Source organism: Myotis lucifugus, unplaced genomic scaffold (genome assembly GCF_000147115.1).
Source record: "Myotis lucifugus unplaced genomic scaffold, Myoluc2.0 scaffold_176, whole genome shotgun sequence".
Classification (NCBI taxonomy): Eukaryota; Metazoa; Chordata; class Mammalia; order Chiroptera; family Vespertilionidae; genus Myotis; species Myotis lucifugus.
Genome location: NW_005871224.1, coordinates 2,163,610 through 2,189,023, shown reverse-complemented (window position 1 = coordinate 2,189,023; position 25,414 = coordinate 2,163,610). Strand labels below are relative to the sequence as shown.

Sequence of the window (25,414 nt, the reverse complement as noted above, 5' to 3'; positions counted from 1 at the left end):
CAAAACATCTACCCTAAGACCCCTTTCGTCTCTAAACAGTTGGTTCACTATTTGTTAATAGAATTACATGTTCTGAAAAATAATCCTAGCCTCCTTCTTAATAGATTTCGGTGTGACAGCTTTTGATTTGACACAGTGCTTCCAGCCAGGGTTCCTACTTGTGAATCAGATTAGGATGATTTCTAGGCCTCTGTCATCCCATGCCTCATGCAGCCCACCCTGTGTTGCAGATCACCGAGGTGGCCTTGGAGTACAACAACTGTCACGGGGACCAGGTGGTGGAGCGGCTCCTTCAGCACTTGCGGCGAGTGGATGCCCCGGTGGTCAAGTCTCTGGCATCTGAGCCCCCAATCCAGCTGCTGGACCCGCCGCTGATAACGGCGTCCCCCTGCTGCAACACTGTGGTGCTGCCCCAGTGGCACTCCATCTCCAGGACCCACAATGTCTGTGAACTATGTGTCAACCAGACAGCTGTGGGCATTAGGCTGAGCTCGGTTAGTGTGCCACAGTGCAGCTTTCTCGAGATGGCAGCAGCTCTGGATTCTTTCTACCTCAAGGAGCAGGCCTTTTATCATGTGGTGTCGGACAGCATGGAGTGTAGCAATTTTCTGAGTTCCTACAGCCCTTTCAGCTACTACACTGCATGTTGCAGGACTATGAACAGGGGTGTGGCAGGCTTCATTGATTCTGAACCAGATGTCTTCAAATCCCCAAACATTGCATTTTCTTCCCTCGAGAAAGAATGTGAGGTTGATACCCCAAGCTCCGTTCCTCACATTGAGGAGAACAGGCATGTCTTTCCTGAAGTGGACACGAATAGCACAAACTTCACAGGCCTGAGCTGCAGAACCAATAAGACCCTGAACCTCTACCTGTTGGATTCAAATTTGTTTTGGTTATATGCAGAAAGGCTAGGTGCTCCTAGCACCGCTCAGGTGAAAGAATTTGCTGCAATTGTTGATGTGAAAGAAGAATCTCACTATATCTTGGATCCAAAACAAGCTCTTATGAAGTTCACCCTAGGTACTGTAGGCACTTTACTTCCCCAAGCACAATAAGTTTGCATAACTTGATATAGGTAACTTTTATCTGGGATCTCATTACATTTGGTCATGGGGGTGATGGCAACTCTTTAGCTCATTTGAAATATTTAGGCTACACTGGTCATACTTTATAAGAAGCTAATTTTGTCTATTAAATGGAACAGAAACTTTCTAACTCAAAATTTTTGGTAAGTTTGTCATTTAGCCCTTGGGGGGGTATGAGTCAAACATTCCAGATTGGCAGTACCTGTCACATTTCTAAGATAGGGAGAGCTGCAGTGGTAGAAACCTGGCCACTGTGATGGAGAGCCCTTTTGGTGTGAATGTCCCATGGGGCTGATGAGTGTGAGTCCTAATAACAGCTTCATTCTCAAGGAACTTAAACAGAAAGCAGTGAACAATAGAACCGCCTGTCCTCCCTGTTTGTCTCAAAGATTTAAATGTATAAGTGTCAAGGCCTAATTTCTGCTGCTCTTTTATAAGGGTTGGGAAATGCTGCTATGACCTTGGGTGCCTAGATTGTAATAAACAAGTGTCAGGTTGCAAACCACCTTTTGTGAGGTAAGACCCAGTCATTATAGGAGAGCTTGCCCTTGGGACTGCTAGGGGCTTGACAGCTGCAGTATCTAACCCACACTGCCCTGTTCCCAGGACCATGCTGACATCCTTGATATACACACAAGGAAGTGAGAATTCAAAAGCCATGTTAGTTCAGCCTCATTGGAAACACCAGGGAAAGTCAATGTTTGCCAAATGGAGGGAGGAGGAATTTGGTAGGGAAAGAAGCCTTTTGTTTTCAAGTTTTAGAGAGTATTATAAAAATAAAGTTAGAGCCCTGAGTAACAGTCCTTTCAGCTGTCTTTTTTAGAGTCCAGGTGAAGCTTGTTTCTTCCATTAGACACATTTGAAAAGGCTTATATCAATATGATTTTGTTCTATATCAAATTATATGTTACTAGAGGCCCAGTGCACGACATTTATGCACTGGAGGCGGCAGCGGGTGGGGGGTGTCCCTCAGTCTGGCCTGCATCCTCTCGAAGTCTGGGACCCCTCACTCTTTACCACCCGCCTGCAGTGGAGGCAGGAGTGGCTCCCGTCACTGCTGCTGCACTCACCAGCCTGTGAGTGGCGCTCTGGCTGAGCGGCACTCCCCCTGTGGGAGGGCACTAACCAGCAGGGGGAAGCTCCTGCATTGAGCGTCTGCCCCCTGGTGGTCAGTGCGTGTCATAGCGACCGGTCATTTCACTGTTTGGTCGATTTGCATATAGGATAAACAGAATATATAGGATAAACAGGAAGGCACCTGAGTGTTTAAAGGACCCTGTGACCTGTCACTTTGTGTATTCTTATTAATTTTTCAAATTGCTTCCAATTCATGTTTTTTTAAGTTACATTTTGGTGTACTGAGTTTTCTTAAAATGAAATAAGCCTGTATTTTTTAAAGTAAGTGTTTATTGAATTTTCCTGAATTCTGTTCAGTTATACCAGTGGTTCTCAACCTTCTGGCCCTTTAAATACAGTTCCTCATGTTGTGACCCAACCATAAAATTATTTTCGTTGCTACTTCATAACTGTAATGTTGCTACTGTTATGAATCGTAATGTAAATATCTGATATGCAGGATGGTCTTAGGCGACCCCTATGAAAGGGTCGTTCAACCGCCAAAGGGGTCGCGACCCACAGGTTGAGAACCGCTGAGTTATACCCAAGTACTCAATGAGCTCATAATGTAGTCACTTTGAATTTAAGGGTAATCTGAAAGAAGCCTTCTTAAGATTCCTTTTCATCTTCTGTATCTATTCTGGAACATTGAGCTCAGTTGTTCTTTGCCCTGTAGTTGGTGTCAAAAATAAGGGTCATTGTAAAAAAAATAACCCACATATACTAGGAGTCATGGTCAGTTAGGAGAGTTGACTCTTTAAGTCAGCTGTTTCTGGGGCAATCTCAGAATTTAGGGTTCATACAGAATAGGAAATAATTCTTGGTTTTATGTTTCAAACACATAGCCAAGTAAGTGTTATTCCGCGTTGGTAATGAATTCTCTTTAGCATTCATGTGACATTCTTCACTTCCTCTCCCTTTGCAGAAGATTGCATTGCTCTTTAAGACCTCAAAATGGAGAGAGTTAGATGAAAGAAAAGGAAGTGAAACTCAGATTAGTGCTGTTTTAGATGATACAGTGGCCTTTTCGGGGAGGGTAAAACTGTTGGTTCAAGTTAGGTTTTTGGATTATTTATGTGTGTTTTTTAATGTGCTTTTCTGCTAAGTATATTTGGGTTTATTTTTCTTAACCTTTTAAGAAAGAAACTTGAAGAACTTCAATAAAGGAAACAAAAAACATAGCTCCTTGTCCTCAAATTAATGAGTGTTAAACAACTAATACATTGCAGTAGACTGGTGCAATTATTGCATGTGTAGTTATACTTAAAGGTCTTAGTATTGTAGATTGAAATCTCTTAAAAGATGTGTCATGTTGATGATTTATGCAATTTCAGGTGTCTTGTTAGGAAAAAAACAGGATATTAGAGCATCTAACAATGCATGGTGTTTTGTTATCTAAATTACTGTCTGCTGAGTTAATATCACCAGAATTAAACCTGGTGCCACTCTGGGCAGCTATGTTCAGGGTTTTGCATGTAGCTGAAGTGTTAAAAATGTGAGCCTGTGAAGTCATCCCAATTTTTAAAATGTAGAGTTTAAAGTAGGCCAACTACTCTCCTTGTACTTAGAGAAAAGTTGATCTCATTTTCTCTTTATTTTTAGAGTCTTTTATTCAAAACTTCAGTGTTCTCTACAGTCCCTTGAAAAGACATCTTATTGGAAGTGACTCTGCCCAGTTCCCTTCTCAGCATTTAATCACTGAAGTGACAACTGATACCTTCTGGGAAATAGTCCTTCAAAAGCAGGTACGGGTCTGGTTAGTGTGGCTCAGTGGTTGAGCATCGACCTATGAACCAGGGGGTCACGGTTCGATCCCCAGACAGGGCACATGCCCAGGTTGTGGGCTCGATCCCCAGTGGGGGGCATGCAGGAGGCAGCCTATCAATGATTGTCTCTCATCATTGACGTTTCTATCTATATACTCCCTTCCTCTCTGAAATCAGTAAAAAATGTATTTAAAAAAAAAAAAAGCAGGCATGGAAGCATGAGAGAGGCAGAAATCAAGCCATCTACCTTATTAAAATTATTTCTAGTCCTGGCCGGTTGCTCAATGGTTAGAGCGTCGACCCAAAGGTTCTTGGGATCAATTCCTAGTCAAGGGCATGTACCTTGGTTGCAGGCTCAATCCCCAGCCCCTGTCAGGGTGTGAACAGGAGCCAACCAATCGATGTGTCTCATGTCTCTCTCTCTCTCCTTCCCCCTCTCCCCCTCCCCCCTCCACTGTCTCTAAAAATCAATCTAAAAATATCCTCGCTCCTTGAGTAAGGATTTTTAAAAAAAAAATTATTTCTAAAGCTGGGGTGAGTGGTTGGTTTTGATGTACAGAAGATTAACAGGACAGACGTATGAATTACGTGTGGTTTTCTAATTGCAAAAGTTCTTAAGAAAGCACATAAACAGAAAAATCTGAAGATTAATTTTTTCACTGTAATATATACACAAGCAGCATTTATTGAATGCCTGCAGGGTTCTAAGAATGAGGGCCTGAGGATCCCAGTCAACAGCCATCTCCCCTTTCCCACAGGATGTTTTGCTGCTTTATTATGCACAGTGGTGTGGCTTCTGTCCTTCCCTCAATCATGTCTTCATCCAGCTAGCTCGCCTCCTGCCAACGGACACATTTACTGTGGCAAGGTAAGGGAGCCTGTTCTGCAGCACCTTTGGCTGTGTTCATCTTCCCTCTTCTTTACAGCTTAGCCATATGGTTTGCAAGGGTCTGCCAATTTTTCACTAACTTTGGGAAAGACTTGTTTGAATTTAATTATCAGCTTAAAGTCATGAGCAAAACCTCATTGAAACCAAAGATTTCCAGAAGAATTCTGAGTGTTTTTTCTATGATGTTGAGTGTATTTAGCCCTGATTGAATTCATAAGAGGGTGAGTGCAGTTCTGTGGGAGCAGTGCTGACCTGGTTGTTAGGACAGCCCCCTGGAGAGGCCAGCTTCCTGGAATACCACAGGAAGGGTGCCCTGGAGTTGCATAGCACTAGGGCCTCGGCCCTTTGAAAGGAGGCCAGTCCCTGGTTTGCTGCCAGCCAGCCCTGGGACCTGGAGTAAATCTCTCCACCAGGCCTTGTTTTTCTCCTCATTTGTAAAATTGAAAGGAAAGATTGGTCGATATCCACATGTTCTAGTTTTGTGATTCTGTGGAAACTGTATGTGATCTCCTCAGTAAACAAAAAATTTAAAATTGCGTTTTGTAAAAACAGGGCTCAAATAAAGAGGTTTTGGATAAGGAAAAAAGCAGTTTTGGGAGAAAATTATTTAGATACGTATAAGGTATATCTTCTCTCCCTCTCCTCCAGATAGATTACAATTAAATATAAAATATCAAATCACAGAAAAAAAATAGCAGATAGACTATTGGATTGGCTAGCTCCTTTGAGAAATGAAAACTTTCCAAAGTGAAGCAGTTTAAAAAATAATGAAAGAAAATGAACAAATTCCACTAGAAAAATTGAGCAGTGAAAATAAATAAGGAAAACAGACTAAAAAAAATTTAACAGTTGTATTTTATGTCATATATATTTCACCTATTATATATTCTGTAAGTGATGATGAGAGCCAAATTTGAGGAGTTACACTGCTGAGATATATATATTTATATATATACTAGTAGCCCGGTGCACGAAATTCGTGCACTGGGGTGGGGGTGGGGGGTGGAAAGGGGCGCCTCAGTCTGGCCTTCACCCTCTCCAATCTGATACCCCTCAGGGAATGTCCAACTACCTGTTTGTGCCCACACTTTTAACAGATAACAGCCCCATTGTTGTTTCTTATGCTTAAAACCATTGGAATTAGTAGGTATTCAAAGTGTGTATACATTTTGGGGGGACACCCTGTATATCTCTTGTCAGTGGTGAAAGAAACCAACAGCAGATTTGGAACCCCCAGACAGGGAACCTTGCTCATTCCCCACATGTCTCCCCACTTCACTTTCCACCTTCGTGGGCAGCAGGAGAATCAACATTTTCTCTCATTAATTCGGAAAAGCACGTCCTGTCACCCATTGCCCGGCAGGAGTGCGCTAGGCCCCAAGCAAGCAAGGCTCAGTCAGGGCAGCCTTTGCTCATGGGTGCTGGCACCCAAAGTGCACATTCCTCCTCTACAGTCGCCCCGACTATCCCACTGTTTCACTGAGAGGACGGAATTCCTCTCCGCCTCTGGTTTTTTGATCTTGAACGCTGACCGAAGGCACCTCAGAGAGGGCCGCCCGCGCCCACCAGGTGTGTCTGTCTGCACCTGCTCCTGCCTCAGCACCTGCATTAACTCCCCAGAGGTGATCTCGTAGCTGCACTGGCCTCCGTGGGAACAGGGCATCACCATTCCGCCCTCTCACTGTCATCTCACAGGCGCCCACCCTCAGCACCCAGAACACCCAGACACTCTCCAAAGGACATGAGTGCATCAGAGGGGATGTGTGCACATCCTGTGGGGGTGTTAGGCATGCTGGGTTGATGGAAGTGCGGTGGAGCAACTTGTGCACGCCTTGGTTTGCAACTGTTGCAGGCGTGGGAGGGTGACAGTGTGCTGGGGGATGTTCGCAGGCCAGGGGGGTATGTGCACACCGGAGGCCTCTGGCTTTGCAGATCCGCAAACCCCTGTGGTGCGGCCAGGAGGACGTCAGTCTGGCCCGCCACTGTGGCTGTCCCTGCGATCCTGCACCTTCTGGGCCAGGAGGCGGATCTTGCGCAGTCACTCCTGGGCGCTGATGGCTGCCTCCCCGCCGTGAAGGGTCACGGATCCGAGTTCCGGGACCGTGCACAGCCTCAAGTGCTGTCCCCCGCCCGGCAGGGTCACAGATCCGTGTCTTGGTCCCGTGGACAGCCTCAAACACTGACCCCCGCCTGGCAGGGTCACAGAGCTGGGTCCCGGACTGCGGACAGCCTCCCGTGCTGCCCCCCTGCCCACCAGGTCACGGATCCGGGTCCCGGACTGCAGACAGCCTCCCGCGGTGCCCCCCGTCCGGCAGGGTCACAGATCCGTGTCTTGGTCCCGTGGACAGCCTCAAACACTGACCCCCGCCTGGCAGGGTCACGGATCCGGGTCCCGGACTGCAGACAGCCTCCCGTGGTGCCCCCCGCCCGGCAGGGTCACAGATCTGGGTCCAGGACTGCGGACAGCCTCCCGCGGTGCCCCCCGTCCGGCAGGGTCACAGATCTGGTTCCCGGACTGAAGACAGCCTCCTGCGGTGCCCCCCGCCTGGCAGGGTCACAGATCCGGGTCCCGGGACCGTGGACAGCCTCAAGCACTGCCCTCCGCCTGGCAGGGTCATGGATCTGGGTCCTGAGACTGCAGACAGCCTCAAGCACTGTCCCCCGCCCGCAGGGTCACGGATCTGGGTCCCAGGACAGCGGACACCCTTAAGCACTGCCCCTTCCCTGGCAAGGTCCCGGACCTGGGTCCAGGGACAATGGACAGCTTCAAGCACTGCCCCTGCCTTGCAGGTCACAGATCCGGTTCCCGGGACAGCGGACAGCCTCAAGCACCTACCGCCCGCCCAGCAGGGTCACAGATCCGAGTCGTGGACTGCGGGACAGCCTCCCCGCGGTGCCCCCCGTGTGGCAGGGTCACAGATCTGGGTCCTGGGGACCGCGGACAGCCTCAAGCACTGCCGTCCCACCCAGCAGGGTCACAGATCTGAGTCCTGGACTGCGGACAGTCTCCTGCGGTGCCCCCCGTCTGGAAGGGTCACAGATCTGGGTCCTGGGACCGTGGACAGCCTCAAGCACTGCCGCCCCACCCACGAGGACATGGATCCAGGTCCCAGACTGCGGACAGCCTCAAGCACTGCCCCCCGCCCGGCAGGGTCACAGATCCGGGTCCCAGACCGCAGACAGCCTTGCCTGCTGCCGCCTGCCTTCAGTATGCAAATTAGCCGCCATCTTGTTGCTTCAGGGTGGGGGTCCCCACTGGGGTGCCTGGCCAGTCTGGGTGAGGGGCTGAGGGCTGTTTTCAGGCTGGCGGGCGACTGAAGCTCCAAACCTCTCCTTTTTTTTTTCTTTTTTTTTTTTATTCTGGCATTTATTTACCTTCTATGCCTGTCATTGGAGCTGAGAGCCGGCTTTCTCTCTGAGGCTCGGCTGCTGAAAGCAGGTTTCTGGCCTTTGTTTACCTTCTGTATTCGAAACAATGTTGCGGTCTTGCTGGCTGAAGCCTGGCTGACTGAAAGCGGGTTTCTGGGGTTTTGTTTAGCTTCTATATTTGTTACAATGTTTCAAACTGCAAGCTGTTACAATGTTTCAACTAGCAAGGCAGGCGGGGAACCTGGCTTCCTCCGTCACTGGAGCAAGCAAGCCTCCCTGTTCCCTTCAAGCTGCCTGGCTGCCGGCCGCCATCTTGGCTGGCAGTTAATTTGCATATCTCCCTGATTAGCCAATGGGAAGGGTAGCGGAGGTACGGCTAATTACCATGTTTCTCTTATTAGATAGGATACACACACACATATATATACACACACACACACACACGCTAGGGGCCCAGTGCACGAAATTCGTGCACGGGGGGGGGGGGAGGGAGGGGAGTCCCTTCAGCCCAATGTGCACCCTCTGTCATGTTCTGGGACCCCGGCCGCTCCGGGCTTAGGCGCGGGCCTACAGGCTCAGGGTGGCCTGACTTTTGAGGATGCCTGTCCCTGGGACACAGGCCTTTTGGTGCTGGCATGCATGCACTCCAGTGGGACGGGAGCTTTCCCCGCCTCGTCAGGCCCTGCCCCCAGCTTCTGCACGCGCCACCCTGACTCTGGCTCCCCAGCACCTGCGCGCGTGCACCAACTAGGCAGAAGCTTCCCCAGCATACTCGTGCGCCGCCCCGCTCCCCGGTTCCCATGCACGCCGCCCTGCCCCCAGCTCCCTGGTGCCAGTGCGTGTGCAAGCGGCCACAGGGCCAGAACTTCCCCCACATCTGCCCTGCCCCGGCTGCCCAGTGCCTGTGTATGCAAATTAACCTGCCATCTTTGTCAAATTAATTTGCATGCTCACTCTGCTTGGCTGGTGAGCATAGTGGAGGGACGGTTAATTTACATGTTTCTCTTTTATTATATAGGATATATATATGTATGCATTATGACTTAATCCCAGAACATTCAGTGAAACAGGCATGAGTATCACTCTCTTTTTACTGAGGAGGAAACTGAGGCACAGAAAGATTAGGTAACTTGCCCAGAGTCACACAACATGTGAGGGACCAGGATTCAGAATCAACTGTTTGTGCTCCAGACCCTGAAAAATTAAAATGGTTTAAGAAACTGCTAAGGGGAAACTGGTTCATACAATGGAGTACAGCCTTAAAATGGAAGGGAATTCTGACACACACTACAACATGAATGAATTTTGAAGACATAATGTTAGGTGAAATAAGACACAAAAGGACAAATACTGTATGGTTCTGGAGGCACCAAGAGTAGTCTGATTCATAAAGACAGAAAGTAGGATGGTGGTTGTCAGGGTTTGCAGGGAGGGTAGAATGGGAAGTTGTTTAATGGGTACAGAGTTTTGTTTTGTAAGATGATGGTTGCACAGCAGTATGGATATACTTAATACCACTGAACTGTAGGTTTAGAAATGGTTAAGATCATAAGTTTTGTGTTACATATATTATTTATCACAATAAAAGACAATGGTGAGGGGGTGTGGAGAAACAGCTAAGAAGGATTCCAGTGTGAAGAAAGGACATGAGCCCTGGCTGGTGTTACATCAGCCCATGCACCAAAGGGTCATGGGTTCAATTCCCAGTCAAGGGCACGTACCTAGGTTGCAGGTTCGATCCCCAGCCCCAGTCAAGGTGCATGCAGGAGGCAACTGAACAATATGTGTGTGTGTTTCTCTCTCTTCCCCTCCCCTCCTCCCTCCCACTCTCTCTAAAAATCAATGGAAAAAATAACCTTGGGTGAGGATTAACAAAAGAAAAGAGAAAAGAAAAGGCATGAACAGGTTTTTCATGTAAGAGGAGAGAGTAAATAAACAAGTGGGGAAATTATAATAAATGTAAATTAAAACAATGTTTCATTTATGCATATTAATTTAACATGTTTTTAAGTGACAGAATCTTGCTTTGATAAAATAAAGTGAAATTAGCATAGTTAGATGTAGCTAACAGAATAAGTAAATTGATGTAACTTTTTGGAAAGCATTTTAGCAACACTGTAAGAAATCAAAAAAATAGTTGCGCATTGTTAACCTAGTTAATTTCACTTTGGGGAATTAAGGAAATAGAACTTCCATAGACGCATGAGCTAGGCATGGTAACATTACTTACTAGTATACAGCAGTAGATTAATGGTTGGGCATTTGACGGAATTCTGACCAACTCATTAGAACAATGCTTTGCATACAATTAATTGAAAAGAATAGAGGATAAAATATATGATTACTGCTCTTAACAATATGTAGGCATCTATACCAAGCCTAAATGAGAGTCCCAGAAAGAAGGTCCTGATTAGTCCGATGGAATTCTGAGTGGATGTTTACAAATAATTTTCTTTTAATTTTACAGTTTGATCTTTCTTTGAAGCCAAAATCAGGAGGAAAAAAGCATTTGATTATAGAATAAAGTATTCTTCACCATTTGTTTAAAAACTGGAACTCAAATGTTTTAGGTAGGCAGGAATGCTGTTTTAATAGTAAAGCTGTTTAAACATTATAATTTGGTTATGTCACTTTTTAAAGTGAATTTTATCCTTTTGGACAAATGGCACTAATCCCATCCCACCAATACTTTTCGAAAATTTCTGTCAAGTTAATGAGTCAAAACATTTCCATCTTTTGTATGCCCTATTTGCAAGAATAGGGTTGAGCGATTGGTTCCCTCTAGAACAGTGGTTCTCAACCTTCCTAATACCACGACCCTTTAATACAGTTCCTCATGTTGTGGTGACCCCCAACCATAAAATTATTTTCGTTGCTACTTCATAACTGTTATTTTGCTACTGTTATGAATCGTAATGTAAATATCTGATATGCTATATGTGTTTTCCGATGGTCGCGACCCACAGGTTGAGAACCGCTGCTCTAGAATGTTCTTTTCATGCTGAGCCCTAGTATGTCCCACTTATAGCTAGCTGTAGGAGGGGCTGCCACCTAGTTCAATAGTAATTACACAGGTAGGTGGGGTAATTTAGCACAGATGTCATTTTCTGTGTTAGAAAATTAATTTTAAATCTGCTAAGAAAATACACCTTTTGGTTCCTCTGTCCAGATTTACAAAATATAAAATATAGCATTTCTTTTCCAATTTCCTTTTTTTTTTTTTTTTTTTTGGTGCCCTCTCTGAGGCTTTTTTCCAGTTTTCTTGCATCTTCAGAGAGACTTGCTGTATTTTGCACAATGATTTCCTTTGTTTTTCCAGAGCTAATTTAGGAATTAAAGTATTTGTCCAGATCTTGTCAGGTAGGTGGGACTACTCCAGGGTTGTCAGTGAGGCATTTTTTGGGAAGTTCATTTTTACTTTCACAACTTTACATTTCCACTCAGTAAGTAAAGTGGGAAGATTCATGTTCTGGAAGTATCAGTGCATCTGGCATGAACTGTGCCAAACTTAAACCTAATGGTGCACTCACTGAGAAGGGGCTGGTCGAAGAAAATGCTCTAGGATCTTCAGTTATTTGACAAGGTTCTTTCATGTCAGAGTTTTTTCCCAGGTCTTTTACTTTTTCTTTTCTTTCCCTTTTCTAGGATTGATGTATCTCAGAATGATCTTCCTTGGGAATTTATGGTTGACCGACTTCCTACTGTCTTATTTTTTCCCTGTAACAGGTAATGCAGAATTTTTTCAATATTTGGGCAGATGGGATTCTTTTGCTGAAAATAAATTGGGTTTAAGATAATGGAAGTGATATGTAAATCATTAGTTATTACTAAATTACTTTGAATAAAATGTATTGTGCAAAAAATGTGCTATTAGGGAAAAAGGTAAAACAGCTTTGGGGTCACATTATGGTGGTGGTGATGGGGCAAAACAACAGGCACCTATTGAGCCTTACAAGGTGTGTTGGGCCTGCCTGTCCTAGATTTCATGCGTATCATTTCTTCTCATTGAGTCCTGGCCATGACTACCTTGTTCCTCCAATGCAAAGAGGAAATAGGGGTCAAGGAGCCTTTTCTCCAAGTGTGCAGACTTCTGTGAACATCTACCCCAGGGCTGTCACCTGGATCTGCTCATATTTGTCTGAGTGCTACTCCAAGTTCAGTGATTACTGCTGCTATTCTGAAAGCCCAGCAAGTAGGGGTGAACATTAGCAAAAGGGATAGGACTTGGCATTTAGCATATGTGGATGTGGATGTTTTGGTAGGAAAGGAAATTAACTCTTGGCCTTTCAAAGCCAATAAACCAGATGTTCTCTCCCTTTTTACAGATTTCCCTTTTGTTATTAAAAGGATGGGTCCTTGAGGACCCAGTCACATGGCTTTACTGGGGAAAAGCATTTGCTGAGTTATTTCAGTGAGGTCCCTAACTCATATATGACATTTACTGTTTTAATTTCCTGCGCTCACTTTTACCATTTATTGTAGCCACTGCCTTGCTTTTTGTGTTTTTCCAGGAGAGTGCTTCCTTCATACATACTGAATCATTTCCTTGTTTTTTCCTCTTTATCTCAAAGAATTTTTTCTGAAATACTTCCTGTGGTAGTAGAGTCTTGTCAAATCACACACTAAAAACAGAGCATGACTCACCCTATTGTACTACTGACGTGTCGTGATGACCCTTTTCTTTCTAAGGAGCTTTAAAGAGCCACACAGTCACAGAATCATGGACAATAACACTAGCAATTCCATCTATGGGTTAGAGGCTGGGCATGAAATTTAATGAAACATAATTTTAGAATTCCAAACACAGTTTACAAAAGTATTAAAGCCATAACATCCAGCTCTGGCCTTTGCATAAAGAAGTTCTCAGCAACTACAATCCATGAATATATAGTAGGAGACAGGGAAAGACACCCAGAGACTTGGTGGCAGAGAGTTGTGTTTTTGGGGTCCTGAGTCTGGCTTGAGTAGCTTTCATTCTAAAGTTGTCTGATGTAGTCAGCGTGGAGGTGAGATTGTTTTCCACGCCCTCGTTGGGGTCACTGCAGCCCCTTAGTATATTCCTTGAATTGAAAAATCAAGAAGGTAAATATTGAACATGAAAAGACTGTCCAGTTCTATTTTAATGGTAAGAGCTTCCTTGATAAACTAAAGCATTACTGCTTTGGAATGGAATTGTACTTATTTCCTCAAAATTAAATTATAATCAGAAGTAAGTGCCTCATTACCTCGTCCAAAGTGAGTGTTCAGTTTACTCAGGAAGTAAATGGGCAAAGGATATGAGCTGCCAGCTCACAAAAGAGGAAATAAAAAAGACTGTTTGATAACATGTAACAAGACCTTTTTCACAGTATACATACTTATGTTGTTTTTAGTGAAAAGAATATAAAATGTGTTTTGATAAAATACAAAGTTGCACTGGTTAAAATGTGTACATAAGGGAAGAAAAGATGTCAAGATGTTGACAATGATTGTTTTGGAGGAGTGAGGGTTACGGGTGATCTGGTGGTGTCTCTTGTGTGCTTTTTGCATCCTTTGCAAATTGTCTACAGTGAGCACATCTTATTTTATAATCATTAAAGGAAAACCATATGAAAGAGCTTGTCCTCTGACACAGTATGCCACCCGGGTCCCTCCTGCTCCTGGCTGGGCCAGCCTTCCTGTTCAAGGGTATCTTAGAACTACCTTCCTTCCACCACTCTGTGTGACATTTCATAATATAGGTCAGTGATGGCAAACCTTTTGAGCTCGGTGTGTCAGCATTTTGAAAAACCCTAACTTAACTCTGGTGCCGTGTCACATATAGAAATTTTTTGATATTTGCAACCATAGTAAAACAAAGACTTATATTTTTGATATTTATTTTATATATTTAAATGCCATTGAACAAAGAAAAATCAACCAAAAAAATGAGTTCGCGTGTCACCTCTGACACGCGTGTCATAGGTTCGCCATCACTGATATAGGTGCTGTGGCCCAGCCCTGGGCTAGAATATCAGAAGTGTGGCAGGGTTCACCCTAATGTATTCCCTGGGGAAGGACCTCACTTCTTCAGAGGAGCAGGCCCACCCTCCCTCAGTGTGATAGCCCCTTCTTTGGAGTAGAGCCTTAGACCCCATTTGTTATTTTTTTATCTGGCCTTTTACGTGCCAGAGGTGCATAATAAACATGCTCCTAGTGAACTTAGAGGAGAGTCAGGTAAATAGTGAGACCTTTACCACCACACTTTCAAAGTGATTATTTTTTTGGAAGCAGTTTGTTGACACTCTGTCCTTGCTATTTATAAAAAGGCTGGAAGCATTTTAGCATACCCATCAGGTAGATTCATGAAGATTCTAAAATGGCATGCTTAGAAATGTCGTTTTCTGTCCTGTAACTGTCTCCAGGTACATAAACTGGTCTCTCAGCAGCTCTTTCCCTGGGGATTAATTCACATTTACTCTCTGCCCAGGTTTGTGCTGCAGATCAGCCTCTGCTTGTTGTTCCTCACCTGCAGAGGCCAGGTGAGAATGGCTGGGAGGCCCCACTTAAAGACAGCTTGCATGTTTAGAAAACTATGCTTTAAGGAGGGCATGGTTATATACTTATCCCCAAAATGTTTGAAATTAATCCATTTACCTGAAAGTTTCCATTAAGATTGTATAAAAATAGGGCATATCTGATTTTAATTTCCCTGTGATTTTTATTTCCTAGGGCAAGTACTTACCCATTAAGAGAACACCTTTTATCTTTTCTTAGGTATTTGGCCACTGGCTCTGTGTTTGGAGAGGGTGTGCAAGTTTTTAATGAATGGTTTCAGGTTTTTCTAAGGAACAATTTTTTGAAGCTGACACTCATTGAGCGTTTGGGTAACTAGTGTAATCCTTACAGCAATCCTGTGAGGGAGATGGTACTCTTGTTAACCTTTTACAGATGAGGCAATGGAGGGACACAGAGAAGCCACTTGTCTGGGAGCTCCTGACAGTGAGCATTAGCCCTGTGAGTTGGCCCCAGACAGGCAGCTTCTGGAGGCCCTGCTCTTAACCTCCATTTCTTTAATACTCAAAGGTGACGATAACCATTGTTTGTCCAGCTCATACATAAAACTAGTGGTTTTGATGTATTGCAGCTAGGTTGTGTATACACAGGGAAATATATCTGTGGTAGAAACTTGCTCATCAGACAATTAAATGACAAGTTCTAAAGAGGAATTTTCTACAGATGGACTTGCAGTTAAGCTTTGGGCAAACCCCCTTCATATGTTGCCCTCCCTCCTTATCCTGTGCTCTCAGGACCAGGCAGCTTCAGTTCCTCTATTTGTCAAGGGTCAGGGCTCCAGTAACATCTTCCCCCATCATGGCTATCAAAATGTCTCCAGATGTTGTCAAATGTCCTTTGAGGGGTACAGTCACCTCCAGTTAAGAACTCCTGCCTTGGATAATATGGAATGAATGCTTGCTGAAGAAACTGAGCTGAGTGTGTCAGGTTTTTCCTATTTTACCAAGCACTGTTGATGGCCACAGGAGTGATGGGGGACAGCTCTGCCCCAGGACATGCCCCTGGGCCTCTCGGAACATACGGAGGCCACTCTGCCCCTCGGTTCCCAGTGCCCTGATCACTGGCTTTAGGCTTAGGTCTGGGAGCTCTTGTCTTTCTTGGAAGGCTGTGAATAGAAACAGATCTTTCTCCTCAGGAATAGACATGTTTGAGATAAGCCACCTTAATTGCAGAATGAGCATGTGGCACATCCTCAGCTTTGTATAAAAGTTTCTGCCCAGCCAAAACCGGTTTTGCTCAGTGGATAGAGCATCGGCCTGCGGACTGAAGGGTCCCAGGTTCGATTCCGGTCGGGGGCATGTGCCTGGGTTGCGGGCACATCCCCAGTAGGAGATGTGCAGGAGGCAGCTGGTCGATGTTTCTCTCTCATCGATGTTTCTAACTCTCTATCTCTCTCCCTTCCTCTCTGTAAAAAATCAATAAAATATATTAAAAAAAAAAAAGTTTCTGCCCAGACAACATTTTCCTTGCTGATTTCAGTTAAGTCCAATTCTTGGAATGTCTTTTGTAGGAAATAAATGGCCTGATCTTCAGTAGCAATCTGGTTTTGGACTAAACATGTTGGTGTGACTCTCATCTTTGACTCTTCCCTTTCCCTTCAGAAAGGACCTAAGTGTGAAATACCCTGAAGATCTTCCCATCACCCTTCCAAACCTGCTGAGGTTCATTTTGCATCACTCAGACCCTGCTTCTGTCCCCCAGAACTTGGCTAACCCTTCTACCAAAGAGTGTCTTCAGAGCGAGGCAGTCTTACAGCAGGGGCACATCTCCCATTTGGAGAGAGAGATCCAGAAGCTGAGGGCTGAAATCAGCACCCTTCAGCGAGCACAAATGCAGGTGGAGGCTCAGCTTTCCAGCGCGCGCAGGGATGAGCACCAGCTGCTGCAGCAACAGCAGACCTTGAAGAAGCAGCACAGCTTGCTCCAGCTGCACAGTGAGCAGCTGCAGGCCCTGTATGAGCAGAAAACCAGGGAGCTGGAGGAGGTGGCCCGAAAGCTCCAGGAGCTGGCTGATGCCTCAGAAAACCTGCTCACAGAGAACACATGGCTCAAGATCCTGGTGGCGACCATGGAGCGGAAACTGGAGAGCAAGGACGGAGCTGAAAATCTCTCTCCCCCGGAGGAGGGGCACACTGACTACCCTGAGCCTTCAGGGTCCCCCCGGTTACCTGGCAGCACCTCTCCGCCTGCCAATATCAGCTCCCCGCTGGCGGCTGAACGGAGCAATGAGAATAGGACAGACTAACTTTTTAAACGACATGAAGAAATCAGAGGTGAAATCTGTACATTGGGAATATATTTATGCAAATTTTATTGAAATTTATTGTAAATAAAGATTTTCTCAGTGGTCTAGAAAATCAATGTGAATGTCATTCAGCTTTTATTGAACAGGGATGGCATCCCTTCCACTTATTGCACAAACTTGGTAACTGAGACAAAAACAGTAGCACAGTCCATTTGAAGATTTGTCTGAAAAATTAGTCCATATTTTAGTGGCTGCGTCAGAGTTCCCTCCCCATTCTCCTGTTGTTGCTTCTGTGATGACATACAGGATGAGATGTTAATTTCTTGACTGACTAGTCAGAAAACTTGAACACAACAGTGGTCAATTCAGAATGAACTTAATGAGAGTCATAACTTACTAAGCCAGTTGAGTGTGTGGCTCTGGTGTCTGTACTAAAAAAAGTAGCTATTGACAAATAAGAACAGTGACAGCTATTGTGTGGTTGTTCACCAGTTCTACAGGCACTTTCACTTTCCTCCCAGAGACCCCCACGAGTGCCCCACCATGCCTGTGACCCTCACCTGGCACTGTCACCATGCTGATGGGATGGGCCTGATTCAAGCTGCAAAGATGTCATCCCTGGCAACCAAGGAGTGGAATAAAGAACTTCCAGACGTGAAACTAAGGAGAAAGCGACATTTCAACATTTCAAAACTCAAACTTCACTGGCACGGTAAAAACCTCAGGGCAAGTCTGACAGTCAAGTGATGGTCATTTTCAGAGCCAGGCTCAGAGACTGAAAATGCAAGTCCCAGGTGCCTCCTGGGTTACTAGGGTGAAAGACAGCCTAGGTGTAAGCTGCTGGCTGCAGAAAGTTAGAGGTAGAAAGCTTGGAGGTTCTGGAATGCGAGGGGAATGGATCAAATGCCCCTGCACCTTCCATTTTTCTTGAGCATCCTTCATTAGAAAGCAAATCTCCCTGATTTCCAAGTCGGCACCTTTGGAACTTGTCTCCACTCCCAGCCCAAAGGGCCTCTGCTGATCTCCAGCATAACTCTCATGCTTGGCCATCCTCAGTTAAGGGCCAGGGACATTTCTTCTTGCCTTTAGCTCAAATTGCGTAACTGCCCTTACCCCTCCCTCTAAGCTATTAATGTTTGGTCCCCAATTTAGGCATATGCTGCTAAAGTAAATGCTCCCTAAGCTCCCTCCTTGGGGTTCTAGAAAGTAGATTAGTTCAACATGCTTTCTAGAGGAGACTTGAATGAAGCCATAAGTAAGCTGCCTTCGGCCTGACCAGGAAGCCAGGGCTCTGATGGTGGTGGGAGCTGACGGGGGAGGCTGAGGGCCTCCTGGGAGCTCCATGCCCATGCTGCTGGCAGGCTACTCAAGTGCTAAAGGCCAGTGCACCAAGGTTAAAACAAGGCTGGCCTCCAGTTTATTACCCAGGTTGCCGATATAAGTCCTAGTTAATCATAACCGTTAATGTGTTTACAGTGGTGGAATTAAAAATCCAAGTGATTTCATACAAGGGACACCTTGGAGATGCAGGCTGTGGAGACACTGGCCCAATCCAAGAGCCACTAACTCATCTTTTTGAAAACTAAGTGCAGAACCTGAAACTCACTCTCCCCTGCCCCCGGTCCCCCCAGGTGCTCACTAAGCACAGGCAGTCGGGGCACATCTGGGGGCTCCTGTGTACATATGCACGTAAGAAATGCCCTTCCACTGCACTTGGTGCTCTCATAGTGGAGTCGGGGGACTCTCCTTCTAGGTCAGGGGTGGGGAACCCTTTTTCTGCCAAGGGCTATTTGGATATTGACATCATCATTCACGGGCCATACACAATTATCAACTTAAAAATTAGCCTGCTACATTTGGTCAAACACTTAATTAACTCACACCCAATGCCTTGGCAGGGCCAAACCAAATGATTTCACGGGCCTTATATGGCCTGTGGGCCGGACGTTCCCCACCCCTGTTCTAGGTGATCTGCTGAGGAAAGTAAAGTCCAGTATCCAGCAGGTGAGTGGTAATTTAAGAAAGGAAACTAGTTTGTGAAAAGGGAAGGAGTGAGGAAACCCCAGTCCCCTCCTCTCCCCTCCAGTGCAGAAAATATTAAATACAACAAATAAAAACCACAATTTTCTTTCTGGGCCAATTGGGTTCCAGATAAAAGCCACTGCCTGCTCGCTAAGCCTGTGCTAAGTAATGCCCGGTGGGGGTGGGGGGTGGGGGTGGGGAGGGGACAGAGTGCTCAGCATGCTCAAGACCAGGGGGGCAAGAAACTGCTCTGCCACTGGGATGCCTGGCAGCCCTCAGGACGTGTGCCTGACTCGTCCTTCACTGGCTCCCAAGCAGCTGCAGTAGCTTCCTTGCAATATCAACAGCAACTGGTATTTAACGACCAAACCTACTTAGAGAAAGACAGTGGTGTGGTTCTCCCATCTATTGCTAACCAAGCAGAAATCACCACAGCACCCCAACCAGTCAGCTCTGAAACTTAAAACACGTCACATCCTCTACGAACACACACATATATTAGAGGCCCCTGCCAAGTGCAGCTTGGGCCTTACATGTCCAAGACACTCCCCCACAGCCTTGACTCAGCTTATTAGTACTGTCAATCCCATGTACACTATGCAGTATTTTTTAAAATCAGCAAAAAAGGTTTAAGCACGTGCTTCTGGGTCCTATTTACAGTTCACAGGTTTGTGAGTTCACGCGTTACAGTAGTAGCGCCATCAAAACAGGCTCAGCTAAACATTCAAGTAACAAAAGCAAGGTCAGGTCTGCCCACTGCCTGCAATGGGCAGCTCCACCAGGAGGCAGAGGGAATGCCCAGGGCCACCAAGTCCTGGCTTAGGACAGCTGGGACCCCAGGAGTCAGTGCATGCGATAATGAAGCCCGGCGAGGCCATGCCAGCGTCAACCCCTCCTCTCAAACGGCAGCACGTCTGTGGTTTTCCCCTCCCACGCCTCTTGGCTGGCTGCAAACAGGCCCAGGAGCCTTCGCATCCCAGCTCAGCCGTGCACTTCTGGGCCATTGGGGGTCAGCTTGGCCTTCCTCTCCACACACGGTCCCTTGGTTGAGTACTGCACCAGCAGGAAGGGCTCCTTGGTGTCTCCATCCCCCACGATGCTTTCCTCGTCCTCTGACTGGCTGATGCGCTGCAGCCGCAGGTAGCACCAGCAGCCCAGGATCAAGGCCCCCAGGGCAGCGATGGCGATGAGGATGACGATGACTGTGACCACACCCGTGGTGGGGCTGTGGTCCATAATAGACATGGTCAGCGCTGGGGGAGGCTTCCTCCGCAGGAAGGTCTTGGAGGTAACCGGCTCAGTGAGGCTGGAACTCAGGCTGTACACGAGAGCCCTGAAAGACAAAGCGACATGAGGCTCCACTGGGGACTCTGCAAGGTACCACCTGGACAGCTCCCGAGCTCATGCTGGCTCTTCCACAGGGTCTATTTTTAATCAGTTCTGAAGCCTCCCATCCTGCCCTCATCCTAGTGAAAACATGCTGGTTGGCTTTTGTTGTTTCTTTGACTGTGGTGTTACCAGCCTTCTCACTCACCCTGGCCCACTTCCATTCACTACCTTTGGAGCTTCTGCTACCAGACAGGCAGCCACCCTGGCCCAGGCACAGAGCATGAGATGTGGGGGAGAAGGGTATCTACAACCTGCAACCCCACAACAGCGTAGGATCAAAAGAGGGTCTGTTTAAGGTGAATGTTCTGGAAGCCCGGCACCACTGGGTGTTCACAGCAATTCAGGGACAAAAGCCAGTGCTTTCGTGATGGCCAAAGATGAGTGATTTGACAGCAGGGAAGTGGCATCAGCCCCTCATGAACAGGTGGTAGCTCAACTAAGTCTTCAGGAAAACCTGTGAGAGGGGGCAGGAGATGACAGCCTTTGCCCATAAGGGAACAGCAGCCGCCTGGGAAGAGCCCTGATCCACCACACCAGCTGAGAGGGAAGCCAGGCAGCAAAGTCCAGGAAGATGGAGGCACTCAAGACAGACGGCCCTGCCCTCCTCAAGCTCAGCTTCTGGTGTAGGAGCCAGACTACAAACAGGTCAATATACCAACCACCTGTCACTACAAATGCAGGAATGCCATGCCAGCACAATAGGGGACCAGGTCCCACGATGCTAGACTCAGTGGGGCAGGACATACTTAGGGAGGCAATGCTGATGCTAAGATGTGCAGGAAAAGCCAGCCGTTGGGAACAGCATCTGCTAAGGCTCTGAAGGCAAGAGAGAGCCTGCAGACAAGTGCAAGGAGCTGAGGGTGCTGGTCGCTGAAGATGGAGCATCAGCTAATTTGGGTTTAGGTGGGAGGGGGTGTACATGTACTGGACCACCATTTCCTGGCCTCCTAACCTCAGACAACTCCACTTCACAGAGGCCCTGTTAATGGGGCTGGTGAGGGGCAAAGGAGAGCGCAGCTGCGGGAAGTACAGAAGACTCACTATAGGTGAGGCCACTAGCAGCCCGTTGAGATTCAAGTGCTGAAGCTAGCAGGCTCCCCTGGGTCCCAAGTCCCTGCACTTTTTTTCTCGCGTCTCATCATAAGCAGAGCAAATAACAGTAACTAACACCCAGGTGGTGTGGTTACGAGGATGTGGAAAAGCACCAAGTTGTCACTCAGTAAGAGTGACTTGTTTGAATTCGGTTTTTTGAGAAGACTGACATCAACGCAGGTAGACAGCATTGGAAGGGGAAGGTTTTCCCTCCCAACAAGATGGAATTTGCCATCCTTGAGCAATAACAGCCTTAATTAGAAATGATTTTTATCCTGAAGGTCAACACTCCGGTGTCTGTTTGGGGACCAGGCCCTGGAAAACTGCAGACCCGAGTTCCACCTGCCACCATGCCCACATTTGCAGAAGGATCCTGGGCAGCTGGGGGCGATATCCCTGGAGTCTGCCTCCTTCTTACCACCTCCAGGGTTAAGCCACTGCCATCACTCTCAATGGGCTCCCAGCTCCCTGGTCTACCACGTGGGCCCACTGCAGCCAGTGCCCTTGTGGCCCAGAGGAAAAGCCCACAAGTCCTTACAGTGACCTACAGAACCTTGCATGATGCATCTGCAAGCCCTGCTGCCCAGGCCAGTCCCTCTGCCCAAACACTCTGCTCCCCTTACCCTTGTTTAAGGGTACTTAATGGGGCAACTGTGTCCCCCAGGGGACATTTGGCGATATCTGGAGACATTTCTGGTTGTCACAACTGGTGTGTGTGTGGGTGCTACTGCTACCGAGTGGGTAGAGAGCAGGGATGCTGCTCAAGACCCCACAGAGCATGGGACAGCTTCCCAACCCCAACAAAGATCAACAGTGTGCAGGTGGAGACACCCTGGCCTAGTTAACTCCAGCTCAGGCAGGGAAGCTCCTGATCCTACAGTCCAGGAGGGTCTCTTGGTTTTGAGTCCTCCCTCCAGGGTACTAGCCTCAGCTTGCAACCCTGCTTTTGTAGCATAACCATCTGATTAGCACCCGCCTACCCATCAGACTGTGTGCTTCATGAGTGGCCCTGCACACCTCTGTATCCCAAGTACAGGTCACCCTGGACTCCCCTGCCACCATCAGGGCTGCTGTATTCTCCCACAACCCTGCTTGCCCTGTCCTCTCAGCCCTCCAGAGGGGACAGGTGACTACCCCCCCACCCCACCCTGACCTCCATTTTCTCTTCCTGCTGGGGAGACCACCTGCCTGCCTTGTCCCTGTCCACCTCCCTCTCCCCACTGGACCTCTCCTGCCCAGTGTTTGCTGGGGTGCCTGCACTCCCACAGCGCTCATGGACAGGAAGTCAGTTATCAATTCAGAAGGGGAAGTTTGTGTGTGTTTGGGGAGTGGGGGTGGTTTGGGAAATCAAACAATGGCAGCAGGACCTGGGGATGGGGGGAACCCGAGGGCCAATCCCACTGAAGCCAGAAGTCCCAAACTAATGAGGAAACCAAGGCAGAGGCAGCCCCCTGGCTCAAAGGGACTTTCTGGAGGTGTGGTAACCTCAGAAGACACTACCAAGTGCCTGCTGCCCCTGACCAGGCCAGGAGTGGGCACAGCCAGGTCTGGGCCCTCACCCCCATGAGCACAGAGCCAGGTGACCAGGCCATAGTCACGCCTGGCCTGTCTCTGGCCCTCCCCTGAGTGTATTTGTTCCTTCATTTACTCAGCAAGTATTTCCTGAGAACTCACCTTTTAAAAAATCTGATCATCCCCTGCTCAGAACCTCCCCATATCAGCAAAGAATCTAAATTCCTTGCCTCCCGAAGCTTCTGCACACTCTCTACCCTCCCACCTCAAGGCCTCTGCATTTTCTGTTCCTTCTGCCTGGAATGTTCTTCCCTGATTGTCCCATGTCTGGCTCCTTCCTGTTTGGGGGGGCTTTCTTAGAAGGTACCTCCTGGGGGATGCCCTCCACCCCACACTTGGCACTACCTTGCACTACTTCATTTTATTTCCCAGCACTCTCTGCTACCTGACATCCTCTTGGGTCAGGGAACACGTTTCCCTAGCTACTGTCTCCTTCCTGTAGTGGACTGAGCCAGAAAGAGGAGGGCACTGACCATCTTGTCCACTGCGGGATCCCTAGCCCCACAACAGATGCTCAATAAATGTCTGCTGAGTGCTCCAAGCCCAGGGATATAGTGATGAGTCACAGGAGACCCTGTTGTCATGGGGATCCCGGTTGGCAGTTACCCATCCCTGAGCCAGCTCCCTCACTCCGAAGCCACTCCCAGGACCCTGGTCATGGGTCCCCCCGTCTGTCTGAACAGACTCAGGAAGCCAGCAGCCTGCAGGGGAGGACAGGCTGCAGCCTGAGTGTGGGGGTGGGAGCAACGTGTGCAGGTGGAGGCCGGGCAGGCCTGAGCCCATGGAAGGGCAGCTGTCATTGCGAGTACTGAGCAGTGGGGAGGGGAGGAGGCCTCCAAGAAGCAGAGCCCAGAGGAGACATGAAGCATGAGGGAGGCTGGCTGGCTTGCTTGAGTTAGACCCCCACCCTACTTGTGTTGTCTCTACTGGGGCTTTCCCTATCCCCCACCTCTGTGCCCCTCTGAGCCAAGGTGTCTTCTGCAAGTTAGCTGTCCCCTCACTCTAATCCAGGAAAGCCCCCAGGTGAGATAGGGAGGGCCATGGCTTGGGCTGAGTAGACACCCAGGATGGCACCTTGGAAACCTGACCCCCTCAGAACAGTCACCAAGCGCTAAAGCCCAGCCTCTCCAATCTGCAAAGGCCACTCCTCTGAGCTCCCCACCCCATGCCCCCTCTGCCCAACAATGGGCTCAAAAGGATAGTCCTCTCCACAGCCAACACCTCTCACTGTCCTGCTGCCCCTAAAAGGCCCACAATTTAGGCCTTCCCATTATTAGGTGGGGTTTCTTTCAGTTATCCCTGATACTTCATGGAACCCCCAAACTGAGCCTTAACCCCACTCCATGGGTCACTGCTCACACTCAAGGCCCAGTGGGGCCACAGCCAGCAAAAAGCAGATTTGAGACCCCTTGTTCACCCACCCCACTTCTTCGTTGACTTGCTATTTTGAGCTGTTTTGACCCAGCCAAGCAAGCTGCTCCTAATAACCTGTTTCTCAGTGTGCAAAATGGGAATGAGGCACTGACCTCACCCATCAAGTTGTGTGGAGGATGAGAAGTGATAAGAAATGTGAAAACGGAAGGGCCACAGAGAGCACAGTGAGCCCTTAGGATCCCTTTTCCCCAAAGACTTGTCTCCCAGGAGGATACAGAGTCTGGCCCAAGCCCAATGCCACAAACAGTCCCTTCCTCAGGGACACTCTGCTGCTGCCTTCTCACTTAACTGAGCATATCACGAGTGTCACCCAGCCCAGCTGGACACTACCTCACCACCCCCGCCTTCTGGGGCTGCCCTGCTTAGAGGGGGCCAACCACCCTAACCCAGGGGCTTCCAGCACTGCCACACCCTTCCCCTAACAAAGCCATCTGCTAGGTATGTCAACAAACCCAGCTCCGCCTCTTCATGGGACTCCAGTTCACAAATCAGAAACATTTCCTGCCTGGTTTCTGATTAGGAACATAGAATAGTAGAGAGGATGAGACACTGCTGGGCATAGTGAGGGTGCAGGTGGAACATCTGCTCTGTGCCAGGCCCCAGCTGTCCTTGGGACCCAAGGACACATCACACAAGGCCCCTGTCCTCTAAATGCCAGGACCAAGAACAGTGGGGATCCTCATGGGAAACTAACAATTACAGGGCTGTGCCCAGCTCTGGCCAGTGTTATCTCATCCTCTAACCCCACCCTCCTGAAGAGGAAACTCGCACCAGAACCCCCTAGGTTCCCCTGAGCAGAAGAGGAAGCTGGCCTGGGGCAGAGCCTGGGGACTGTACCAAGGTCAGACTGGGTCTCCTGCAGACCCAGTCTGATGCTCATGTCCCCACCCTGTGAATCA

The 25,414-nt window shown here is 47.8% G+C and overlaps 2 protein-coding genes across 8 annotated transcripts in view; one reads left to right on the top strand and one right to left on the bottom strand.

Annotated features, from left to right (window-relative positions):
- TXNDC11 (thioredoxin domain containing 11) overlaps positions 1 to 17,122 on the top strand; it is a 68,946-nt gene extending 51,824 nt beyond the window's left edge. For 6 of the 7 annotated variants that reach the window (XM_023760215.1, XM_006096351.3, XM_023760213.1 and 3 more), the window contains 5 exons: positions 231 to 1,023; positions 3,807 to 3,949; positions 4,729 to 4,838; positions 11,874 to 11,954; positions 16,364 to 17,122. In XM_023760215.1, coding sequence (XP_023615983.1) covers positions 231 to 1,023; positions 3,807 to 3,949; positions 4,729 to 4,838; positions 11,874 to 11,954; positions 16,364 to 17,006 — 1,770 coding nt within the window. In that variant the 3' untranslated portion in view covers positions 17,007 to 17,122. Of the gene's footprint in view, positions 1 to 104; positions 1,024 to 3,806; positions 3,950 to 4,728; positions 4,839 to 11,873; positions 11,955 to 16,363 lie in introns of all 7 variants that reach the window. The other variant, XM_023760217.1, reaches the window with a different exon arrangement.
- The window catches only part of SNN (stannin), a 10,077-nt gene continuing 1,718 nt past the window's right edge, over positions 17,056 to 25,414 (bottom strand). The window contains exon 2 of the mRNA XM_006096350.3: positions 17,056 to 20,361. Within this exon, the coding sequence (XP_006096412.1) occupies positions 20,010 to 20,273 (264 nt within the window). The 5' untranslated portion in view covers positions 20,274 to 20,361 and the 3' untranslated portion in view covers positions 17,056 to 20,009. The remainder of the gene's footprint in view (positions 20,362 to 25,414) is intronic.